This window comes from Amphiura filiformis, chromosome 16 (genome assembly GCF_039555335.1).
Source record: "Amphiura filiformis chromosome 16, Afil_fr2py, whole genome shotgun sequence".
In the NCBI taxonomy this organism is placed as follows: Eukaryota; Metazoa; Echinodermata; class Ophiuroidea; order Amphilepidida; family Amphiuridae; genus Amphiura; species Amphiura filiformis.
Genome location: NC_092643.1, coordinates 44,547,733 through 44,574,039, shown reverse-complemented (window position 1 = coordinate 44,574,039; position 26,307 = coordinate 44,547,733). Strand labels below are relative to the sequence as shown.

Sequence of the window (26,307 nt, the reverse complement as noted above, 5' to 3'; positions counted from 1 at the left end):
ACCCATGTTGCAGTAGATAGCAAATCAGTACAGAAAATTTAAATGGGAGAAATGCATTATGGGAAGTTTAAGATATCGTCTCTGTTACAGTGTGTTCTTGAAAAAAAAAGCACCCAAACACCAAATCAAAAACAGTTTATAAGTCAGACTTTGGTCTCTGTGGATCAGATTATGTGTCACATGTAGCTTTCAATAAAAGCTAAACAAATTTCATTGTTGTTCCCTGTAGTGTAGATGTTACCAAAACCATTTGCAGTCTTCATTTTATTTTGCCTTTTTTTGTGTTTGGATTTACATGTATGTTCAATGAAAACTGAATTGTAGAAAAATTACTATCTGATACAGGAAGCAAACTTCACAGTTTCTGTTTTTAGCTTAAATTTATTTTTATACCAAGTTGCAAGGCTTGAAGCAGAAGATAAAAATGAATGACAAGATAAATGCTAAGATACGATAATATTATATAAAGGAAAGGACATTGAATGCAAACAGGGTACATTGCCCTGTTCATTGACCAGCATACTGGATCTGGCAACAAGAAACAAACATAAATAAAAATTCCTTTAAAAAAGGAATGGGGTGCCCAATGGGAGCTTTGATGTGACCTGCTGAAATCCAGGGGGAAGGGGAGGGGGTACTCCCACTGAGGTGATGCGTATGTAGGGCTATTAAGACCCCCTTTTTCACCATCGCTGTCACCAAAGACCCCATTACCTGAGGTGACGCGTATGTAGGGCTATTATTATTAAGACACCCTTTTTCACCATCGCTGTCACCCAAAGACCCCATTACCAACACATGCTCTGTCAACCAACATTGAAATTCATACTCCCCCTGTGGACAATATTTCCAAAATCTTCCACAGGGGTAGTGTGGATTTTAAATTGAATAGCCCATTTAACAGATTTGTGCTCCAAGTAGTTGATAATTTTGTTAGCTATAACACTATTTGTATTAGCGCTTACATGTTTGCGGGCAAACGAGGACACACACAACATTTTTCATCCTAAACTGCGGACTTACTTCCAACCGAGGACAGTCCGCAATCTCAAACTGCTGCAAAAGACCTCAAATGCATACTAAATGCTTTATGACGCTATTTGCCTGAAACCGAGGACCACACATGTAAAAACTACCGTCCGCAAGTGATGGCTAAAATTCCGTTTCGTATTATACACAAAAAAATCTGCCATTTTAGTCCACGGTTAGGCGATGAAAACATCATACACACGTCCTCGGTTAGATAGCAAAACATAATGTCCTCGGTTGGCGACAAACACACACAGGGGTGTGTGTGGATTGTGTTTATCTGCAGAGTCATAATTAAAAATTAACTTGGTAATATTCTCAAATTGACCATTGTAATATGGAAATTGATATCTAAAGATAGGTATACTGTGTCTCGTCTCAAGTTGAGAGTAACGCCATGTTGAATTTTGTAGTGGCAGACTTGAATCAGTGCATTTGCGCGGTTGCGTCGCCAGCATTAAGACAAATCGCCCTTCAACGCGTGTGTATACGCCCCGCGGGATTAGGTTGGCGCGCTTGATTTGAATCTGCCACTACGAAATCCAACATCAACTTGAGACGAGACATAGCATAGTACATTGTCAGACTAGGTTATGTAAATATTTATAAAAAAAATGTATACATACAAAAAAAAATATAAATAACAAAGTGATGGGATAAGGGAGTTATATAAGAGATACCGACAATATTGACAAGATATGGCATTTAACAATTGATGACTGGTGATAACTTGTTATGACAGCATATAGTCAGTGATATGTGTACTCTTGATTCCAGAAAAATACAACACTAAATTCTTTGGATTAAAAAAACATCCTGTTTTGCCAAATGAAACAACTAAATCCTAATCCAGTCTTAGTTCTAATTGGCAATGAAAGCAAAATTTTAATATTTGGTCAATTTGTGGAAATAAGGGCCAAAACATGTGTTTTTATGGTGTGTTTTTTTGTATGCTGTAATAATCAAGCCCAAAGACTTAGTACAAAAAATAATTTCAGGTTATGCACTCTAATTGTTGGAAAACACATCTTCGAATCTTTTTCATAACCAGTTGTCAAAAATATCAATAAATATTTAAAATTGTGAGGTAACTCTTAGCCTATACCCAAGACTTTGAACACTAATAGACCTGTGCCAAGTCTTAGAAAATGGAAAATTGTGCCAAGTCTTAGGAAATGGAAAATGAAAACTCATAGAATTGTTGTAAGAAAACATGCATAATTGCATGGTTTGGGCCAATTTTTCCTTAAATTGCAAAAATATTAAACTTTGACACAAAGTTACACAATCCACCAAGACCTGACCCTACAATGGTAAACAAGACATGGGTTTATACATTTTACTATGGATTCTGGGTGTGTGTCCCGTTATGTAAAGTGTATTGTGGTCAACATCCTCAGAGATGGTTGATACCAGGAAACAATTATGTCATGTCATCTTGTCCGTACAAGAAAATGGTAAAATGACATTGTGGGAAAAAATGAATAATTAATGGATCTTGAAAACATAGGTAAATGCACACATTTTAAAGTTTTGATTTTAAGTTTTAGAATTAGAAGCAATTAATTAAATCTTACTATATAATTAAAACGTTAAAAACAAAAACTAAGCAACCAAATTGAAACACAAAAATGAATGCATCTCATGCAGAATCACTGAAAAGTCACTGAACATACACAACAATTTGTGACCTCATGCATGGTATTTGAGCTTGTGATATATCGCAGGTCTTATGGAAATTGGTTCATATTCTTTCTTTACTCATCCGTTTTGTTTGTTTGTTTGTTTGTTTAATAAAACAATATTAATTTTATATTGTATTATTCTTTTCATTTTCAGTTCAGTAATCTCAAGTTGAGATTTATATCTGTTGATCAGATCATAGGCAAAGAACCAAGAGAAGTGAAGAGCTCTGAGAACATCATGCAGAGTCACATAGATGAGCTGAAGACACAACTAAACCATAGGGATAATATCATTGCTAAGCTGCAGGATCAGCTTAAGGAGTCCAGTCAGGGTCAAAGGTCATCTGTGGATGAGGTAAGGCATAGGGTGCCTGAAGTTGCAGTATCAGCTCAAAGGCGGATCAATGATCTGTTTGGAATGTTTATTTATGTTGCAATGTGCATTAGCGAAAACACACCCACAAACCAGTGACGTAGAATTGTAAGAGCATGGGGTCAAAATCAGAGTCAAAATTTGAAAATATCAAAAATGACCTAGTGCCTCCCAGTTAGATGCCACTGCCATAGGACTGAGGGCTGATACTCAATTTCTTACCCGTCAGGCAGATGATCACTTTCGAAAGTTTATCATTGTAATGATTATGAGCATTCCTTAAAACCATAATCATGATATAACAAACACTTTCTACTATCTTCACATTTGGATCTGTACCAAACCAGACATTCCACAGATATTACAAGTTAGAAACAAGTGTCTTAGAACATCATGACCTTATATGGTTATGACTAACTTCTCTTAATTATAATATAAGAATCATCCAATGAGAAACCTATATTTAATATTAATATTCATAAGACCATACCTGATATAAACCATGCTTGATAATATAATCGAATCACTTGTATTTGAGATCATGAAGAATCAACAAGTCTAATAAAATACTACAATAGTAAATAATATATTGAGTCTGGAAGACCAACATTACAATCATTGACATTCAGGTGGTTATAAAGTACATCACTGCCCACACCCTACTCATATTCACTATGAACCGAGGAATTTTTATACTATTTTTACATTTACAAGAGACTGAGGACAGCAGGGATGCTAGTTTTCCGGACCTCACGTTTAAAAAAAAAAAAAATTCGGTCGGCCGATCGCAAAAAAAATCTCCGTTGGAAGGAAAAAAATCTGAGGAAATCTCCAATTTTAAAATGAAAATTCCTTAGAACCCTGGCTGGATGACTCAACTAGATAATGGTACTCATTTAACATGCATGTGGTCAAATTTTTATATTATTGAGAACACCTTTTCATGCCCAAAATTGATGAATTTTAGTCCATTATCGGACCAGCATATTATGCTGAGTGTGTCGGCTTTTATGTTCAAAAACTCATCTCTTTTTCCTCAACAAATATTACCCAAGTAAGAAGTATGTAATGTGTATTAATGAACGATGACGTTTGAGATGATGCTGGACTGATGATGCTGATGCCGTATAGGCCTATGTATACTCTAATATCAAGTCATGTTTAAGTCTAAATGGAAATGAACTTCGGTCAAAGGTTTGATATGAACCTTTTAGCTGTATCCTTTGGCTTTGTGTAGCCGTCGTTGTGAACATGGGGGTGGGGGGAGGTTGGGTGGGGGGGGTTGAGTGTGTGTAGGCCGATGTATTTCCTTTTTAGGCCTACTATTTTAGTCCCAATTTGTAGTGACATCACTCTGTCTCTGTATGTTTAACATACCGAATTTTACAAATTACTCTTATCATACAATGTCCGGGTACAATGTATTCTTCATGCACAATCATAAGTACCCCCCCCCCCCATGTGGGCCCCTCCCACATACCCGAAGGGGGGGGGGGGTAAAAAATTTGATGAATCATTGTTTTTTTAGGCAGTGGATGCCAAACACAAATTGTTAATTATTGTTTTATTTTTCTGCTTCACATATCAACATCAGCCATATTGGTCATGTAATAAAGCCAAAAAACATTTTTTAAGAGTGTCTCTTGTGCATAAAAGTATAGGAAACTCAAAACTTTAAAGCATGTTTTCTGGAAGAAGGAAGCACTTTTTATTAAAAGTGTAGAACAAGCCAGGAGCTTTGAAATGTTCTTTTTACCCTCTGAAATGGCCTTTCCTGTGGTGCTAAATGTGCAGAAACCATCTGGCTCCGGGGGGCTTTGCCCACTCGACCCCCAACTGGACCCCGCCAGGGGCCCTTGAGCGGGCCCCTGGACCCCACGACGTGAGGGACGAGAGCTCCGCTCGCTACGCTTCGCATTTAGTATTTTATGAAATATTTTTTTCCTTCCCAACTTCAGGAGGCCACTGGTATCCCTGGGACAGGTGTTACACCCATAACCGGCGCCCCTTTTTTATGACCTTACATGTATACAATGTTTGTAGCCCTCTATAGAGCAGTAGTTTAGGAGCAAGGGATGTCCTCAGTATTTATGTGTCCACTGTTAGTGTTACTGAGCTTTTATTCATAAGTGTGTCTACACTTCATGGTGACAACCCAACACGTCCTACCTGTTAGTATATTCATTCATACACACCCACACACATGTAGATGATCTGAGAAATAATAAGTACTTGATAACTTTATTGCAAATTTTGAGAATATATACACACATAATATCTAACTGTTTAATTCCATTATTAATAGAAAATTTTACAATACACCTGTAATGGACTGTCAAGAAGCATTCGGATTCAATACTAAATGCTATACCAATTTTATTTCAAAGATTGCCAGAAAAGATGTGGTACTGAGCTCTACAAAAACCAGCCTGAGCAGTATACATGACAGGGAACAGCAGAGGATGCTGAGTGAAACCGACAAGGATATTACCATTATGAAGCTGAAGAGTGAGCTAAAGCAAGCTGATATGACCAGGAAGGATGCAGAGAAAGAGGTAGGCCTGCCAAAGATGTTTTCACCATTCTGTATTCCAGGGTTCCCGCGGTCCTTGAGAGTCCTTAAAGTCCTTGAATTTGAAAACACCTTTTCAAGGCCTTGAAAGTCCTGGAAATTTGCACAAGGTCCTTGAAAATTGGAATTTTACCTAAAGTATGATTTTGACAAAATTTGGGGAGTGGAGAGATCTGTCACTTCCATTTATATGTGCTGCATGGAGAGCCGCATCATGATTTTTGTGTTGTGGCAAGTCCTTGAAAATCATGCTTTTGGACTTTGAAAGTCCTTGAAAAATCCTTGAGTTTTAAAGGCTTCAAGGTGCGGGAACCCTGTATTCCCTCGAATTACAGCCCCATCCTGATAAATGTCCCCCCTTTTTTCCAACCAAACTGTTCAAATACCATACAGCACCCATATTTTCGAAGAGGCAATTGCCAATTTCACAAAATCCATTTGTGCGTCCATTGTTATCGAATTCTTTATTGTTTGTAGAGTTTTAAGGGTAGACGAGGTATTGTTGGTCGAAGCAACCTAAAAATCGATTTTCATTATCTAGATCAATATATTATTGAAAAATAACATCTTGATGTTTTGCAAAAGTTCATTCTGCAAATCATATACTTTGCAAACTTGCTTAATTTATTGTTGTTAATGAGTTATGTACGTTTTACAAAAGTGTTGTTGTTTTAGCCCTCTTTACAACGTAACTCAAGAACCGCAGCACCTATAAAAGTATATCTGTGATATTTTAATTCTTCTACACACTCGCTATGAATTGAGCAATACAGTTTTTGCCAAAGCTCACTACCATTCGTAAGATGCTGTGAACTACCAAATCACAACAGTTTAAAATAATTAATAACCTTAACGGGAATTATCATTGTAAAAAAAGCCCTTTAATTGACACTCCTTTTATAAAATACAACTTCAAAAGGGTGTTAATGCATTAGGCTGTTCCATATGTGAAAACCACACCCCACCCCACTGTGGAAAATTTTGGAATTTCAACCAAATTAAGTAGTTTAATTGTTCCAGATCCAACCAAATGTTGTCATCCATAAAAAGTGGAAAAGGTGTCAAAGGTGATAATCAAAATTGTCTTATTTGTAGTCCAAATAGGATTTACTGAAATTTCACATAAACAGGCCTGTAAGACCTCTGCTTTTTAGCGGAAATTCGCTTTTTTCCCCCATTTTTCTGACCGATTTCAATATCCGCTTTATTTTTGTGGGCTACTATAAATGTAATTTTCAGCTATTTTTCCAAAATCCTAATTTCCGCAGTTTTAAAATACATTGTACGTCCCTCTGCGTTGTTGTATAAATTACTGTTGCATGCATTGTAAGTGTATATGTGTAAGTATCTATGTTCGCCGAAAGTTGCCGTGGGGATGATGTTGATGGCAGTCATTGCTAGATTGTTCACATTCAGAGCGATCTATTTGACTCGTTCTACAATCCAAGTCATCTGATGTGTACAGAGAATTATATGTTTCTTCTGAACATAGCTTATGTGGGAAAGGAAGGAATATGGCATGGGGACCGTAATTTTATTGAACAGGGGACAAAGGTGGATTCAGAATCGCTCAAGGCAGATCAGAAAGACCCTTTGGTTAAAAACCTACAGTGAAAGCGGAAATGGCTAAATTGTGATCACAACTGAGATGTAAATTTCCGCTATTTTGATCTGAGGCCACTCGCATCTCTGTATAAAGCTAACAAATATTTCCAACTGATTGACTATAAAGTGCAACAGGAACTTGATATACTTGACTTGCTGACTCTTTGTAAGGAAATTTAGCCAAAAAGGACTATTGAGTGTTAGAAAACAAATTGAGTAGAAAAGGGTAAATAGTGCGCAGTCTTGGAATCACATGATACAAAAATGCTGTAGACTATAGAATTGTTTGAATACAATGAACAAGGGAAATTATATATATATTTTTGTTTTCAGCTTTTATGATTTTAAAAATACTAATCTTTGGCAAGTAACAAGCATTTCATTGGTCACAACTCGCAACACATAGTGGTGTGGAGTGATTTTTCCAAATTTTCTGTTTCACCTTGTGAAATAAAGGTTTAGAGCTAGCTATATCCTCTATTAGTTATTCCTTTTTAACTATTAAAGATATAGTTTAATAGTTTGAACCTTAAACTTCAATTTCAAATGAAATTGGATCCTTGAGGGATAACAGTGGAGGAGTTTCCTCTTTTCTCGGAAACATATTTTGACCTTCACATCGCCACTATGTGTTGCGACCGGCAATTTAATTTGAAAGTGCTTAAGGTCTTGACCATGCCTTATTTGTTGTCATGACTACAGAATCCAGTCAAGTCACTAGAAATCAAGTGACTAAAATAAACAGCAATGCAATGGTGCGAACAAAGAAGTCACTTTAGTAAGAAGGAAACAGACAATTGTCATCCAAAACACTCAATGAAAATGATTGATTCACTCTCTCAGCTTTTAACCCTTTCCTATTTAAAAGATTGATGTAATTTTAAGCTAACATAGGCCAGCTAAGAATACGCAATTTTGTAGGCCAAAAAACGCACCCCGATTTTCCAAAAAACACAAAAATCCGTGATTTCCCGCCAAAAACGCAAAATCTAAATTAAAAAAAAAAAAAAAAAAAAAAAAATCGATTTTTAATTTTTTTTCGCGGATTTGGAGAGTCCCTGGCAGGGTCTTAGCTAGAAATTGAGGGTTGCCCGTCATTTGAATAAAATTGCCTGTCCTAATTTGACCTTTAAAACATTTACCTGACATCTATAGCCCATTGGGGGTTCAAAGAGTTCAAATACAGGGTGTCCCAGAATGATCTGTACCGGGAAAGATGGAATTTTTTAGGTATGAAGGGCATGTTGAATGGTCATATTGTTTTGCATTTTAAGTTCTACATATATTTAGCTTTCTCAGATTTTTAGATTTTAAAAATTTGGCGTTTCTTGTAGAAGTTATAGAAGATTGCGTAAAAATGGTGAATTCTAAGTTTTGACAACACAACCTATTTTGAAAATCTGTAACATTACTAACCGTTCAGCACAAAGTTATTTGGAAAAGTTATGCAGGTATTTTAGCTGTGCCCTGTTCATTTTGCCAATAAATAGCCGATATCTATCTATTATTTATGACGTAACGAAGCAATCATTATATGGAATTAAAGATTTGTGGCCTAATCCCATTCTCTATTTGGCGGTAGATTTAAATATAGTTATTGTGGTGTGAGGTCCATGTCATTTGAAATGCTTGCAGAGATCGAACTGGCTGTGGTACAGAAAAGACGGCTCCTCAATTTACTGTACAGCAGCGTGGATTTCTTTCAAAAACTTACTGGCAAACCGGCAGCTATGTTGAGACGCAAAGAAGATTCATTAGACGATAGTGTATAACGTAAAGAAGTTTGACGAAACACGGAACTGTCAGTAATCGGCAGAGTGCAGCTTCAGGTTCTCGTAAGCATGTTAAGACTGTAAGAACTAGAGCGAACATTGCAGCTGTCCGGCAAGCTTTAAGGCGCAGCCCCAACAGTAGTTGTCGTCGAAATGCTGTGCCAAGCATCACACGTTCTTCATTTAATCGTATCGTGCCATTTTTCAAAGGTATGCGAGCCGTTTTTCATCGATTTTACACTATTGCATGCCACGCCAAAACAAATAAAGGTAGCGTGCTGAAATTAACAGAATAAGTAGGAGACATGTCCAACATTATAATGCTGGTATCAAAAATAGATACACTGCCCGTCTTCTATTTTTAGTTATTTTTGCAAACACGGTACAAATCATTCTGGGACACCCTGTATGTGCTGATATGGCCTTGTTCTACCAATTGGGTCTACTAAAAGGGCAATTAGCTTCTCAAAACATACAATTTATAATATAGCATCTGTCAAAGGCATTAATTTTGCACGTCCCAGGAGCAAACTGGCCGTCTAAAATGACGGCCAGACGGGTGGCTAGCTAAGACCCTGGTCCCTGGGCCTAACATCAAGTGCTACCATCATTTAAAAATATTTGAAAAAAAAAAAAAAAAAAAATTAAGAAAATAAAAAAATAAAAAAAATAAAAAATTGTGTTTAAAAAAAAATAAAATTGCGGATTTAGAGAGGCCCTTGACATAGAATGTTCTTGGGAAATCGTATTTGTGGGGACATTAAATGGTTGGTGCTTTTCACTGAATTATTGGAGACAATTGTGCAAAGTGGGGACATTGTGATGTGCGAGAAAATTGTCGATAAAGACACTGTTTTTAATAGTAGGGACTGTAGGTAGGAGGTCCCCACTTGCACTTTTCATAGTTCAGTCCATGGGGCATAATTGATAGAGCACTCTTTGTTCTCCCTTATGGGTGTTTTTTTCATAATGTGCTGAAAATAAACAGTTTGTCCTTGCCTCTTGCGTATGATAGGTTTTTCTACATGTTATTTTCTAACTTGGTCAGAAATAACTCATCTATTCCTTGCCTCACCTTGTGTTTGGTAGTGACATAGATGTGTATTTCAGTGAAATCACACCCGCTAAACTAATCTTGCAGAGTGTGCACACATGCATACAAGGGTGGTTTATCGGCATGTTATAATGTTAGCCATGCTACGGGTAAAGACACTGATGCCATTTCCAAACTCGAGGAGGAACAAAGTATAGATTATATTGAATATGACATCACTCAATTTCATTTTAGATAAAATTCTGTTCACCAGGAAGCCTCTATGGGGCAATACGCATGATAATACAATAAAACAGGTGATATGTATGAATGGTTGTAAAATCAAACTAGAGGACTGTTCCTCTGTCATCTTAGACTGTCCACCAACATGCAGACTTTGAGTTAAAGGCGTGTGAGTACGATTGCATGGCATCGCATGCGCCTCAAATGTTCCCGAGGAGTGCGAATTATCGCACCCCTAAAAAAATAAAATTAACTTATTTATTTTTTGGGTTTTTGAGTGGTGTCCCTGGACCTTGAGCTCAATGCTATAGAATCCTCATGGTTGACTTAAAAAAAAAAAGATTGTTAGTGTTTTTAATATGCAAGATGATAATTTGTTTTCAGTTAGTTTATTTGATAGGGTTTAATACTTGTTCAGCTGAAATCAAAGGAAAAGGAGAATAAAAGTAAGTAAACCAAAAAAAAAAGCCAATTTAGTGAGAAGAAAGAAAAGAGAACATGGATGTGCTAACAGAAATAGACATGTCTTGCTTTTATTCTTTGTACTAGCAGGGAAGTGCCCTAGTGGCACTTCCCTGGTACTAGATAGTAACATCACTTTATTTTTACTAGGAATTAATCTATTTGAGGAAAAACCTTGACGTCATTTATTATACCATCTTTGGTGGTATGTGAATGTTGCATTGGAGCCATGTTCTAACTTGTATGAAGAATATTTCTACATTTACTAAAGACTTGAAGTCCTAGAAATCCATTAGATGCTTTTAGTACCATTTGATTTTGTGTTACTTAAAGCCAAATTGGGATATTCCAGTTGAAATACATATGTTCCCAATGGAAGACATTACCTTAAGGGATCTAGAATGAGCGTTTATTGCGTTTCGACAGTATTTTTTGAGGGACATGAGAGCACCTCAGACCTATCGAGTTGCATTCTGAATACGAAGCATGTCTTTCTGATATCAAATAATTTTAATTTTTTGAAAATCACAACATAATACAAATTTTATGACAAATTATAAAAATTTAATATTTGTCAAATTTTTGATATATAACAGTCCTCGAAGTAAATTATATAAATATAATGATATATTCTTAAAGTGTATGTAGCTGGGAGGAAAAGCCGACGGTCAATTGAAAATTTTGACCTTTCATATTGAAGATATGGATTTTTTTCCCCAAAAGACCTTTTTTTTTTTTTTTTTTTTGGGAAAAAAATCCATATCTTCAATACGAAAGGTCAAATTTTTCAATTGATCGTCGGCTTTTCATCCCACCTACATACACTTTAAGTATAAATCATCAGATTTGTAAAGTTTACTTGAGTACTGTTAAATATCAAAAATATCAATTTTAATGATTTGCCATAAAATGTGTATTAAATTGCGAATTTCAAAAATCAAAATTATTTGATATCAGAAGGATATTCTTCGTATTCAGAATGCAATTCGATATGTCTGATGTGCTCTAATGTCCCAAAATAAATACTGTCCAAACGTTCATACCCCAGCCCTTAAGATAAGATGTATTTTTCCAGATTAAAGCTAATGTTAAGCCTAACACCCATAAATACCACAAAATAACATGATGAAAACCACTACGCATGCATGAATCCCAGGGTCTGCGATGACGCAATCACCCTAAGTGTTAAATGCTCATGTGCAGCTACCGGTCCGTGATCGTGTACTTGGCATGCGGAGGGTCTAAGGTTCGAATCCCGGGGGTGCCAAGTGACTTCTTTGTTCATCTTCTCTCCTTTTTCGAATCTTCTTTAACTTCCGATATCAAAAAGCAGGGTTTGGTGTTAGAGTTAATGTTCCACACAGGGAGTGTGAATTTCAAATGGGGTTACATGTAGTTGAATGGGTGACTCCACTTGAAATCTGTGTACTCCTTGTGTGGGAGATTAAGGTCTTGTCTTCCATAGGGAGTGTATGGATTTCATTTGGAATAGCTCATTATATCAAAAGAAGTGTAAACACACAAACAAGTAATGAAGCAAACAAAACATTGGTATATTTAACGAGTCTTTGTCACACTTAACAGAAATTAATATGCAAGTCGCTCAAAGGGCTGCTGATTGGCTTTGCCAGCTGAACTGCTGATTTCATTAGGGGATTAGAAATAACATTTTGCTTGTTATAATAGGTTTGCTGGTACTTAATTTCACTATTTGCCTATGACCACCATTTTCGTGGGTATCTTAATTTTCGCTAATCCAGCAATTCATGTTTACCAATCATTGTAAAACTGTCAAATTCACGGGCTTCTAGCGACATTCAGAGAAGATTTATAAGCAGTCCCATGATACAACTGAAACATCCGGGTACTTGAGAACCAGTCTAGTAATCACAGAGTTTCACACAATTGCTCACTGTTGATTCCCGTTCCAAAGACGCAATTTTCAAACACACAAAATATGACCAAAACTTGGGTCGATAAGCGTTTTCTAGTAGACTGGTTCTCAAGTACCCGGATGTTTCAGTTGTACCATGGGACTGCTTATAAATCTTCTCTGAGCGACATTAAATCCATAGCGAAATGAAGTGGTTTTACTAGTATGTCAGACTTATCCATTATCAATGAAAACTGATGGGTACCAATCAGTTTGATGCAGCTTGTATTATGTAGTAGACACCTTGTGTGGGAGACAGACTTTGCTTTGCATTTATATTGACAAGGCCAAATAAAAAAATAAACATGTTTCAAGTCCCCCCCCCAGCTTCCTTTTTGGAGGTTTTTTCAAATATATTTTTATTTTTTGAAATTCAGTTACAACTTTTCTAGGAAGTTGAGATGCTTTTCTATGGTCTTGCTGATATACAAGAAACACTTTCGGAAGGTTCTAGTTGTGATCAAATAGAGAGGGGGCCTACCTCTCAGAACAACAAAATAAAAAGGGCCTCTTCCTTTCCCCCAGACATTATAGTATACACTATAACAGCTGTAAGTATGGGTATTTACACCAAATTTGCAATAAAAAAATAAAAAGGCCTCTCCTCTTTTTAAAAACTCCGGAGTGAAACATGTTTTTTATTTTGTTTGGCCTAATATACTTTGACAAGCTTGAGATGTTTAAGGATTTCTCTGTTTCAATGTACAGTTCAATAAATACAGCCTTCCCATAATAGAGAGTAAAAGCAGTAGCACTATCAGTATGGTATGATACAGTGTCAATGACTTTGCTATGATGACATTCAACTTTGGATAGATATACAGAATGTCCCAGAAAGAACTGTATCATCGAAAACTTAAATTTTGGGTATTTATTAGTGCCCGAACCACCAACCAAAACTAAGTAATGGATGTGATTATGAAATAAAATGACTACCCCATAATCCCATACAGGTGCGTAGCTAGGATTTTTTGTGGGGGGAGGGGGGTTCTGATTTTGAAAAAGTGGACTTTTTGTATACTTTTGCAAAGTGCACCCCCTGGCTATGGGCCTGATCCCATACTTTTTTAATTTTGACAATTGACTGCTCCAATCTTGAACTAAAGGAATTTTACGAAACTATACCTCATTTTCAATCTGTTCAACCATCTTCTCTGGTTCAACAAAGTCAAATCAATCAATGACAATAGATGCACAGTGGAAAGGTTTGAAAATGAGGTAGTTTTGTAAAATCCTTATATTTCAAGAATGGTGCGGTCAATTGTCAAAATTCAAAAAGTATGTGATAACTGATTTATTCCACAACCACATCAGTTATTTAGCTATGTTTGGTTTGGACCTTAAAATGCCCCCCAAAATAAGTTCCCGATGATGTAGTTCTTCCAGAGACACCCTGAGAAAATATACCTTTAATCTTCCTTTGCCTTATTTTGAATGACTGCTGACAGCGATCCAAACATTTTGTATTGTTATTACCATCAGGATAATATTGGATATTTCTCTTCAGTGCGCAATTCTCAGAATAAAACCATTTTAACAGTTTTTTTAACATAATCTCACTTTGAATGACTGACAGTTAGCACATAATACATGTAATTGCATTCAAGACCTTTTACATTTAAGTAATTCTCAGACAAATGCCATTTTAACAGCTATTTTTACAAAATCTCTCATTGAATGACTGACGGTGATCGGGGACAGGTATTTTGTATTTTTGTTTGTGTGTTTATTTGTTTTTATAGGTTGGTCCATAAGGGTCACATGCCTGGGTCCATGGAAAGCTATGGTCCAAAAATGCAAAATACACAAACCAGGCTTAGCCTACAAAGGCATGCTGGCCCATACAGTTAAAAAGGAATAAAAATAGCAAAAAATAAAAATAAGCAAAGAAGGCCTGATAAGAAACTGGCAATTCTTATCCAGTGACCGATACAAAGCCTAAGTATTGTTATTGCCGTCACAACTTATATAAAACTTTATATTGATTTGAATATATAATCTCCTCAGCCAGCGATGCTGTATAAAAAGCCATTTTAACAGCTTATTGTACGTCAGTCAATTTTGGTAAACAACAGTTTTTGGGTGTGGGCATCTATAAAGAATGAACTAGGTGGAGGGGTGATGCCTGAGTGCTGTTAACCCTAATGCTCCAAGTAGTTTTTTGCTATCGGATAGGAAAGAAGGAACAAAAAAGGAGAGAAGATGAACAAAGAAGTTGGCATTCTATCAGTAACCGCGGTAGCCATGGGTGTTTCGCTGGCCCAGCCAAGTGTACGTATATATGAGTTAGGCTAAAAAAATTGTTTGCTTGTCCTCATCCGACTGACCGTCTCAGCAGTCCCGACCGTAGAACTTTTTTTTGTTGAAAAAAGGTTTTTTTTACAACAAGTCATGATCTTTTCATCTGAAAAACTGAAGATATTAAAGAATTGTTGTAAAATACCATTTTCTGCATGTTTCCCCTGTCCAGTCATATTATCATCCTCAGCATAGATCTGCACACGTTTGAGTAAAACATTTTTGAACTTAAAAATGCAGTATTTTCAGTCTACCAGACATGTGCATATAGTAGGGTTTACTTTGAATTTGTCTTTGGTGAAATTTCTGTGGTCAGTGAGTGTTTTACATACAAACAATTATAAGGCAAACAAACTTCACAACGGCTATATACCCAATGTGGAGGCTTTGGTGTACGCAATGCATCCTAGAATACTGTAGGAAAGGCTGACACCTCAACACAATAAGCTTCCAAAAACACAGAGGCCGGGCAAATGGTTTGGATGACAATCAACTCAAAATTCAAGTTCTGATTTTTTTTCATTGATTTTGTCATTAGGATTGATTGATGCAAATGTGATAAATTTGGTGCTAACAACATAAGATTTACTTCACGCTCTGGGCTATTCCATTTAGTGCACACTACCCCTGTGGAAGAGTTAGGAAATATCTTCCATATAGTGGGAGTATGAATTTCAAATGGAATGAACACATTAACAGCTGCATTTGAAATTTGCACTCCCTCAGTTGAAGATTCAGATTGAATCTTTCTCAGAGGGTGTATGAAATTCAAATAGAGCTGCCTAATGTGCTCATTCCATTTGAAATTCATACTCCCCCTGTGGCAGGTATTTCCTAAATCTTCCACAAGGGTAGTATGGATTTTAAAAAGAATAGCGCAATGCCAACTATGCCATCCCATGGCCTAGTATTCTTCTATTGATTTTTTCTCCATCAACTGAATGATGCAGTCGCAGTCGTTTTGTTAAAAAAACAACCCATGAAGAACTAATCAAAATAGTTGTTAGGTTGCCACGGCAATGTGTAGATTGACTTTGGTAAGTGATGTGTCAATTATTCTGCTGATGGGGTGGTTGTATATGAATCAATTACTGTTAAAATGCTAATTTTTGCGCGTGTAATTTTTTGCACTCTGCCGATTTTAATACTTTGCTTGTTCTTAAATTTAAGATTTTGAGTTTTCATACATAGACCTACACATTAAAAACATATTTGCATGTTTTTTTTTTTGTGGTATGAGTAGGTGTGTTTAGCGTTAAAAGTGTGAAAGTTTATTTTCCTTGAACAATTTCCTATTGTGTAGTAGATGTGTTCATAAGGAAGAGTTACATAAGGAACACAAGTCAAGAGGCATTTACTCTTGCTTATTGATGGGCAATTTACGGAGTGATTTTGCATGTGAAATGTTGGGATGTATTTAGGTAGGTGTTTCAAATGAATGGAAATGTTTCTGTCTGTGTTTGTACGCTTGAAGATTTGTATCATTTCTGTTATTTGATTGATTTTATTTGTATATTCATTTTAATGAGTTCAGTTTGTTCAATTTTTGTACTAGCGTCAGTGTAACTGGAATTGCAGTCTGCTGAAGCAGCATGGATATAGGCCTGATAGTTTCTGCAAGAGTATATTGTGTACATTAATAAGGATATTTGCAATCGATGTCCAAATCTTGTATTCAAGCTAAATGAGTTGTATTTTCTCAAGCCAAACCAGTTTTAATTATTTTTTAATTCTTTCCATACAGTGAAAATGAGGATGCAATTCTGGTTTACCCTGTGCACCGTGCATTTTAGGTACAATTCTGGTTTACCCTGCGCACCCTGTATTTTAGGGTTAGGGTTATATAGGGTTAAGATTAGGGTTAGGGTTATACTTCTGCGCAGGGTATAACAGAATTATTCCGAAATGAGCTATTCCAGTTGAAATCCATACACCCGTATGGAAGATGTGACCTTTCATCTCCCACACAGGGGGTGTATATTTTACCCATTCAGGTAACCACATTTGAAAATCACACTCCCTGTATGGAAGATTAAGGTCATGTCTTCCATAGGGGGTGTATGGATTTCTACTGGAATAGCCCAATGGAACGAATCATTGCAGTGCATCTGGTAATATGACTTTCAGGGACAAATTATACTCATTTTGCTTAATATTAATATTAATATAGGAGTTATATCAAGAAGGTTGTATCTGCAATAGCTGCCAGGTATCATTATACTTAGACGTGTACAGTATAGAATGAAGAAATCATAAAAATGTGTATAGGGCAGCTATTAATACAGATAAGACCTTACTCATTTTGCATAATGTAGGAGTTATATCAAGAAGGCCATATCTTTAATAGCTGCCAGTTGTCATTATACTTAGATGTGTACAATATAGAATGAAGAAATTGTAAAAATGTCTATAGGGCAGCTATTTTTTGTTCTAACCCTCAATATATTAATTTCTATACTTCCAATTTGCCCGTGCAATTTGCATTTCAACAGCATAAATTATCAGAAGTGAGACTCAATGGTTTAAAAAAGTGGGGAATTTGGGAAGCTCCTTCCCAGGAAATGTTGATGTACGTTTGGAGGGAAATTCTGCTATTTGGAGAGAAATTGTGTCTTTTTTTGTATATCAATTAAACTTACTTGCTGCAAAATTAACATTTTTTTTCAAACACTGTGAGAATCCAAAAAAGGTATTATGCAGACTGCAATTTGTGCAAAAAAACATAAATTTGTGTAAAAATTGTACACAATTATGTGCTGGAATCTGTCTTTTGAATCCCTGAAATAGATTTTATATAAAATTGTAATTGTCTCCTCCTCCTCCTTCTTTCAAGGTCAACAGTGTATTATTGTAATATTTCCTTTCATAGTGACGTGGTAAGGAATTGCTTGTGCTCTATTTCAGTAATGACATCTAAATAAGAATTTCCCGCTATGCAATAAAATCAGAATGGGTAAATTCTGCACGCATCACTTGCTGATTTTGATACTAATGGGCTAGAACTACATTTTTACAATCAATGCTCGCTGTTTTCATCAATTTAATCTTTTATTGTAATGGTTCAAATCATTTGAATTACTTTTCGTCAGCCTTGTTTACATTACATTTTAAATCACTTGTGAAACATGTAGATGGAATGAAATAATACATCAAATAAATTTTTCCATGTTTTGATTTTCTTATGGAATTAGTTTCTTTAAAAAACCTTTTTATATAGACCACTTGACATCATTATTTATCGACAAAGTCGAGGGACTGGTCTATCGATATGCTTGAATGAACCGCTACACTGTTCAATGGCTTTCTTGTACTATATGAAATGTGGTGGGTGATTTAAAATGCATGTGCCCTGAGCAAACTATGATGCGTACGCACACTGCAGGGCAGAGAACAATGGAAATTGGCATAATTCGTGCGCATACTGCCGGGCACTGACGTCACATGTCAAGTGGTCTATAGTTTTTGCTGCACAAATAAATTGACCCAGTTAGGCAACGAAAAGAAAAGAAAAACCCTGTTCTATGGGCAAACTGTAAATGGTGCAAAAAATACAAATCTTTCAAATATTTCGCATTGTATACAGTAAAACACAAATTACAGCTATATTCAGAATTGTAACATGAGTATTAATATTAACAGGTATGGGTATCTAAATACCACACAAAAAGAAAGTCCTCACTTATGTAACCTGGCATATATAAACCTGCATATGTTTTGCCAATTTGATACGTTCACTTGTGTGCAGAATCTTATATCTCCAATTTGATATTACATTTTGCTACCTAAAGCTCTATTGAAAAAGATTGATACCAGTATATGAAATTTGGCGCATTTGTAAAAATTGCAAACTAACCCTAACCGAACAAAGTCTCACTAAAGCTCAGTATTAAAACCACTGTGCTTGCATGCATTCCATGTGAATTGATGATGCAATCAGCCTAAGTCATATACCCATGGAATCGCTGCCCGGGGCAGCGTAACCTCTGTGGCTACAGGTCGGCGATCTTCAGCGTGGCATGCGAGGGGTCCGAGGTTCGAATCCCTGGGGTATCAAGTGACTTCTTTGTTCACCTTCTCTCCGTTTTTGTTTCTTCTTTCCCTTCCGATAGCAAAAAAATCACAGGTTCAGTTAGAGTTAAAAAAAGAAACATGCAGAGCTGTAAAGGTGAATTGCAGAGCCCAAAATGACTGCCAGGTAATATCGATCGGCTGATGCTCACATATACAGGGTGGGCCATTAAAAAGTTCACACTTTTTCGATGGCTTATTTCTCAGAAATGAAAACACATATTGAAATAAGTTGAACATATTTGTAAACCTCTATGTCTGGACTGTCATTGCTGAAAAGGGCATTAACATCCATGGTCTAATTACAAAATGGCGACCATTTAAAGCAGAGAAGTCAAAAACCACTTTGCACACACGTAGGACTATAGACAATGATCATGCATATTAAGTTTTTAGGCTTAAGCAAGTTTTAAAAAAGTTTGATGGCTCTATATGCATTTACTTGAGTGTCATGGCCGGGGTCATCGGACTCATGCGTGTATGAGTTGTTTACTGTTTGAAAATCATTCACCTGTGAAATTGACACAAAAGGCTGATTGGACATGCTCATTTACATAACAAATACACTAGTTTTGGAGGGAACTTCAAATTTAAAATGCCTTGCGTGCCTTCTTGTCAGTCATGTAAGAGATACCCGTGTAAGTACTTTGAGGTGATTCTTGCTGTTCAAAATGCGGCAGTTTACAAAGGAGGAACGAATTTTCATCGAGGAGGAAATTTCAAGAACCGGAAAGGTGCGCTCTGTCCTGAATGCATGGCGAACCAGTTTCCGAATACCAGACTTCCTAGTCGCCGACACATCTATAATATTAAACACAAGTTTCACTTACATGGAACTGTTCTCAATCGGAACAAATCTAACAGTGGGAGACCACGAACAGGAAGATCAGCCAATCACATTGCCGATGTTAGAAGGATTTGCAAGCTAACCCAAGATTGAGTACTCGACGGAACAATTGTCCCCATATTCCAAGGACAACGTTCAGGCGAATCATCACTCATGATGATATCGAATGGCACCCTTACAAGATCCTTAAGCGTCATGGACTGCAACCAGGAGATCCAAATCGGCGACTTCAGTTTTGTAACTGGTTAGTTAACAGAGCAGAGCACGCCGCTTTCTTGTATGCACCGAAAGGCAATCCTCCGAGAGACTTTGCTTTTAACGTTCCACATGACAAACGCAAAGTTAGTGTTCTCGCAGCCGTCACAAGAAACAACCGGTTGATAGGACCGATATTCGTTGACCAGAACATAAATGGAAACGTTTACCTCGACATAATCAATGATCGACTAGAGCCTCAACTGGTCCAAATATTTGAAGAGCAAGCGAACGGGGCCATCCGCAGGGCGTGGTTCTTTCAATACGGAGCACCAGCCCACCGTCTTATCGCTGTTAGAGACAGATTGCAGGAGTTGTTTCCGCATCGTGTTGTCAGCCTTGGACATCATGTGGAGTGGCCTCCGAGGAGTCCTGATCTGACACCTTTGGACTTCTGGCTTTGGGGGTGCTGTCAAGGCGTCTGTGTATGCCGCAGGTCCGCCAAGGAATTTGCGGGAGCTGAGGAGACGTATTACAGATGCGTTCACAAGGATCCGACGCACCAGGGTTACTTCAAGAGCAGTTCACCATATGTACGATCGTGCGATGATTTGTATTCGCTAGCAAGGAGGCCACGTTGAAGGACGATAAGAACACTTTAAAGACAGAAGCATTTTCACTGTGGCATGCATAAATATGTGACTTTATGGAACCATGATAAGCAGTAATGAAGAACAGAACTATTTTTATCAGAGTCAAATATGATTTTACTTGTATTCTTACTTTTCTAGTGCAATATTTTTAATTTCATGACAATTTGAGACAAATAACTTCGTTTCCATTGAAGCACTGCTACGGTTTAAATGTGTCTATATGAAGAAATAATTTCCGAAGAGAAGGAGAGACATTCCTGACACCTATTTATAAATTTATCTTGTTATATCTCTATATAAGATTTATGTTATAGTGTAATAACCATCATGAAGAAAAAGTAGGTAATGGTGAATCCAACGGACGAGGACACAAAACACATCAAGGATCAATAAATGATACAAGAGGATACCTTGAATAAGAACAACAGGAAAGAAAAAAAGCAAGGTACACCAACTTGATGTGGGGAAACAAGTAAAATGCAGACTAGACAGTATGCAGGGGGACACAAACAGCAAATGTAGGCAGAAGAAGTAGGCAAAGTTCGATAGTCAAAATTTACCAGTTCCAAGGCCCACAGAAGTAAGTGCTGAACCTGCAAAAACAACAAGGATCAATGGTAATACAAAACTGCACTAGAACAAGTGATGAAAATCACTGTGCATATAAACAGACAAGCAACCAAACATCCAGTGTAGGCACAAAACAGGCAAAGTTCGATGGCCAAAATGGCCAATTCAGAGCCCACAAAAGTGTCAGGAAAACAGTACACTGGAAGTGATGAAAATTCACTAGTGAATTTGCTCTCAATGAGAGAAGACACAACTTATTTTGCTCTGAGTTTGCTGTCTTTTTTGCTACTTATTTCAATTTGATCTTGGCTTCAATTTTTGACTTGAATTTGTTTTTAAACTACAGCATGTAGTTTTTGTTGTTTGCCTTATATTTTGTTGTCTGTCCCTGAAGAAGAGCAGTTTATCTGCTCGAAACGTCGGTTGTTTTTTGTCTGTCTAGTGTTTGACTGCTATGTACACAGTGATTTTCATCACTTCCAGTGTACTGTTTTCCTGACACTTTTGTGGGCTCTGGAATTGGCAATTTTGGCCATCGAACTTTGCCTGTTTTGTGCCTACACTGGTTGTTTGTTAAGCTTGTCTGTTTATATGCACAGTGATTTTCATCACTTGTTCTAGTGCAGTTTTGTATTACCATTGATCCTTGTTGTTTTTGCAGGTTCAGCACTTACTTCTGTGGGCCTTGGAACTGGTAAATTTTGACTATCGAACTTTGCCTACTTCTTCTGCCTACATTTGCTGTTTGTGTCCCCCTGCATACTGTCTAGTCTGCATTTTACTTGTTTACCCACATCAAGTTGGTGTACCTTGCTTTTTTCTTTCCCATCATGAAGACTCGGGTATAAAATTATGCACATTATCTAGAATGCGACTGCAAACAAACGTTAACGGCGCAGATTATTTAAAGCTACTGTTACATATTCTGTTCAACTGGAAGGCTACATATTCTGTTTGAAAAAGAAATGTTTATTTAAATATGGTTAATTTACAAGAGAAATATTGACAGAACTTTCATGCGTATTGTTATTTTTCTTCCTTTGTTCCTAATCCATTGTGGTGTGAACCAGCGACCACCATATATCGCGTGATCATCCGCTCCATTTGACTTACGTGTGTGCAAAGTGGTTTTTGACCCCTTGCTTCAAATGGCGCCATTTTGTAATTAGACCATGGATGTTAATGCCCTTTTCAGCAATGACAGTCCAGACATAGAGGTTTACAAATATGTTCAACTTATTTCAATATGTGTTTGCACTTTTGAGAAATAAGCCATCAAAAAAGTGTGAACTTTTTAATGGCCCACCCTGTACAGCGGTAAAGCATTGTAGCAATCCATGTGTTTCAAATTAACAATTGAATAAACCGAGCACTTGGGATAGTCGACAGGGGCTCGTTACGGGCAAGCAAGCTTGGCCATGCCTAAAATTCCAACTGCGTGATGGTTTTGATTTGCAACTTTTGAAAATGCACCCAATTTGAAATACTTTTTTAAGTATTTAAAATTTGGTGCATTTTCAAAAGTTGCTAAAGCACTTTAGTAGCAAATGCAGTACCAAATTGGAGCAAACAAGATGATGCACATGACAGTCAATTATGAGCAGGTGTAGATTTATGAGCAGGTTTAGAGTAGGTTTAGATTGATGACAGGTTTTGTATTAAGTGAGAACTTTCTTTTTGTATTGTGTTCTGTTTATAACATTTGAGAATCACTAAGAAAGCCGAAAGATAGCATTTTCTATGGTACTTTATCGGTAGGCAATTTCCTCAATGTACATGTACATCATCTGTACAGACTAGAAACTAGCTTAGTTTTACTGGTTTTGATTCCTCCGGAACTAGTCTTGGGTCCAGACCATAATATATCTTATGTACAAATGTGCATTTCTGTGCCAGTGTGTGATGCAGACTAAGAAGCAATATGTTATTGATTGATTCATAAATTGGAATTTGGAACTCAATTGTTTGCTAAAAATGAAAAAAAAATGCATTTCTTGATAAGTGTCAGATGAGTCAATAAATACATGCTCTGCAGGGAAAGCAGGAAGTCTTGTTTTGCCATGTATTATTATTGACTACATATTGCATTGGCATAACAATATATATTTTATGGTAGTGGATAACATTTTGGAATATTTATATTAAGATTTGGACTAACTAGGTAAGATGATCTAAATATTTTTTGTCTTGTTTAATTAGTTTTCATCTTTTTGTATGTGCTCTCATATTTATTATAAAGAACTATCGATTTTTAAAATTAATTGTATAGATAATAATAATAAGGTGCCGGTCAAGGATGTACAGAATACTAAAACTAACTGATAACAAAATAAAAGCGTGATTGTTTGATATGTTGTTGAAGGGGTTTGACCTGATCGACAGCCTCATTTCCCCCCAGTTTTCATCATCGAAACTAGAGAAGAAAAGTCATACCATATTTTCTTATTACCCCTGTTAAATTTAACGCCCAAGATAATAGCGACTGGTAAAATTGTGGTAACATAATCGAAGTACATGCTCTATCCTATGGAGTATTGTTACACACATTTTGCTTCTGGAGCAATGCAACTCAAACATTTGTAAGCATTGTTTTTTATTGAAGGGCCACGGTGTAAGATAAAAAACAACATGAAAAAATTGGACCATACCATATTTTCTTATTACCTTGGTAAAATTTTTACACCCAAGATAATGCACTGGTGAAATTGTGTCGTGATAACCCCAAGCGGAAGTATGCTCTATTCTATATTGTTACACACATTTTTGTTTCACATGAAAACTGCTGGAGCAATTTTATACAACACTGGGAGCAATTTTATACAACACTGGAAACATTCTTTTTATTGGAAGGCCTTAATGTAAGATAAACAGAACATGACAAAAAAATTGGACCACGCCCCATTAAAAGGAGATGTTTCAAGATGATTAGGTTGTTGATAGGAAAAGCTTTCAGCCTGGGTCAGTCAATCAAGTGTAAGTAGGAGGTTGAGAGTTGTGGTGCAAAATGGGATAATATTTAAGGGCTGCCTTGTAAATGCGTTTAGTCAAAGTATCTAATTGTAGGGAGAGGGCACTCCAAAGTAAAGGTAGTACATGTATGTGTTGGGTCAAGGGTCCCCTTTTTAGGCACTCCAGCAGTTCTGAAGACCCTCATTTGTTGATCATGCTCCAGTTCTTTAGCTTAATTTCACTTTTAGCTAAATTTCACAAAATTCAGCTCTTTAGCTCAAACTTGGAAAAAATTGGAATTTCTTTCTGAACTCTACAGCTATAATTTGAACCAATTTTAATTTACTAGACCAAAAAAATATGTTTAAATTTCAGTTTTAGCCCCTGTTTTGCCTGAAAATCAGAGCAGTTAATTCCCAAAGTTCAGCAGTCCGCATTGCACACCCCTAAATTAAAGTTGAGTGCCCCTGGGGTCTAATTAGGTTGGGGCACTAAAATTCAGTGAATCTGATGTTCATTCATAACAGTATTGTACATTTTACACTAAAATGTATTGATAAAAATAACTTAAGGCAGCACTTGATGTAAATTGCATTTTGTGTCTGACCTCTTCAAGTGCATAATTGATAAAACGAAGAGGAAGTATATTCTTACTGTATAGGAGTCAGTCATTTCAATTCAAATGCACTTAAAATTGTTTGAGCAAAAATAAATGATAAATTGAGCTTTCGAAATGATGTGTGGGTCAGGCATTTTAATGGCAAGCAAAATGTTTGTCTCAGAAGAATTTTTTTCTTTGTAAAAAGGACTATGAACTCTAACTATTCCTGCTAAATTTTTGTTGATTTTGTATTTTTGAGCCATTTTTTTTTGCAGCTTTGCAGCCAAAGTCTCTGACATTTTTTTCTGAATGTAAAAAGAAATAAGGAAAAAAATAATCAAAATATGCAAAAAAACCCACCCTAATGCGAAAAATGCAACTTGTAAAAGCTATGTGCACATATTGCTTTTAGAAACAATTTTTTATTTGGCCTAAGCAAAAGATATAGTGTGATAGTGTGAATAAGATTACTTTGTGTGAATTGGGAGTAAATTTTATTTGTTTGTTTATTGATTGATTGATTGATTGTTTGTTTGTTTGTTTGTTTGTAAAAATAGGATGTAGAGTTTTTATAAAACCAGGCTAGGATGAACAGGTGTATTAGGCTATTCCATCTGAAATCCATACACCCTCTGTGGAAGACAAAACCTTAATCTTCCACACAGGGAGTGTGAATTCAAAATGGGGGTTACCTAAATGGGTGAAAAGTGTAAAAGTGAAAAATGTACCCATGATTTAATTATTTATTCCAAGATAGTGTAGATTTATACACAATGTATTTTTGTCTAGGTGCTAAGTATTTGCATTTAATATTCCCGCTAATTAAATAAAATCCAACCATCCGACCTTTCTAACTGCATAAAAGATGTGAAATTGACACTTCGATTATATGTTGTCAAGGCGATGCTTCATCAGATATCCAGGGGTAGATTTTCTAGCATCCTGCATCATGCATTATATGCATATTTATTCTGTCTCATAGTTAGTAAAAACCATTAGAATTGATCAGTTTGATTTCACTAACAGATCTAGGCCTACATATATGTATAATTGATATGCATAATGTCTGGAGTATTGCTCATCATCAAGGCTGTGGCCACACAGAAAATATTCATTATTCCGAATATCGCAACTAATCAGTTATAATCATATAATTATAATTAATGAATGATGGTATGTCAAATGATAAATGTATTGTCATAGTGTTCTGACTATTTCTACTGGACCAGGCCAAGGTTCATTGAGTATTTGCCATAAAACAATTTCTGAATATATTGCACTGCACTACTGTCTGTTCAATTAGCTTAGATTCTTGTATTTTTAAGATATTTGAAAAAATAAAAGAAAAGTGTTAGCACTTAGACCCAACGTGATTTAGGACACGTTTGGCGGACACACGTGTGAAAAAGATATTTAGGG

At 36.3% G+C, this 26,307-nt stretch overlaps 1 protein-coding gene across 1 annotated transcript in view; it reads left to right on the top strand.

Annotated features, from left to right (window-relative positions):
• The window catches only part of LOC140136050 (uncharacterized), a 163,705-nt gene that overhangs the window by 20,114 nt on the left and 117,284 nt on the right, over nucleotides 1-26,307 (top strand). Inside the window, exons 5-6 of the mRNA XM_072157753.1 lie at nucleotides 2,869-3,069; nucleotides 5,475-5,642. Coding sequence (XP_072013854.1) covers nucleotides 2,869-3,069; nucleotides 5,475-5,642 — 369 coding nt within the window. The remainder of the gene's footprint in view (nucleotides 1-2,868; nucleotides 3,070-5,474; nucleotides 5,643-26,307) is intronic.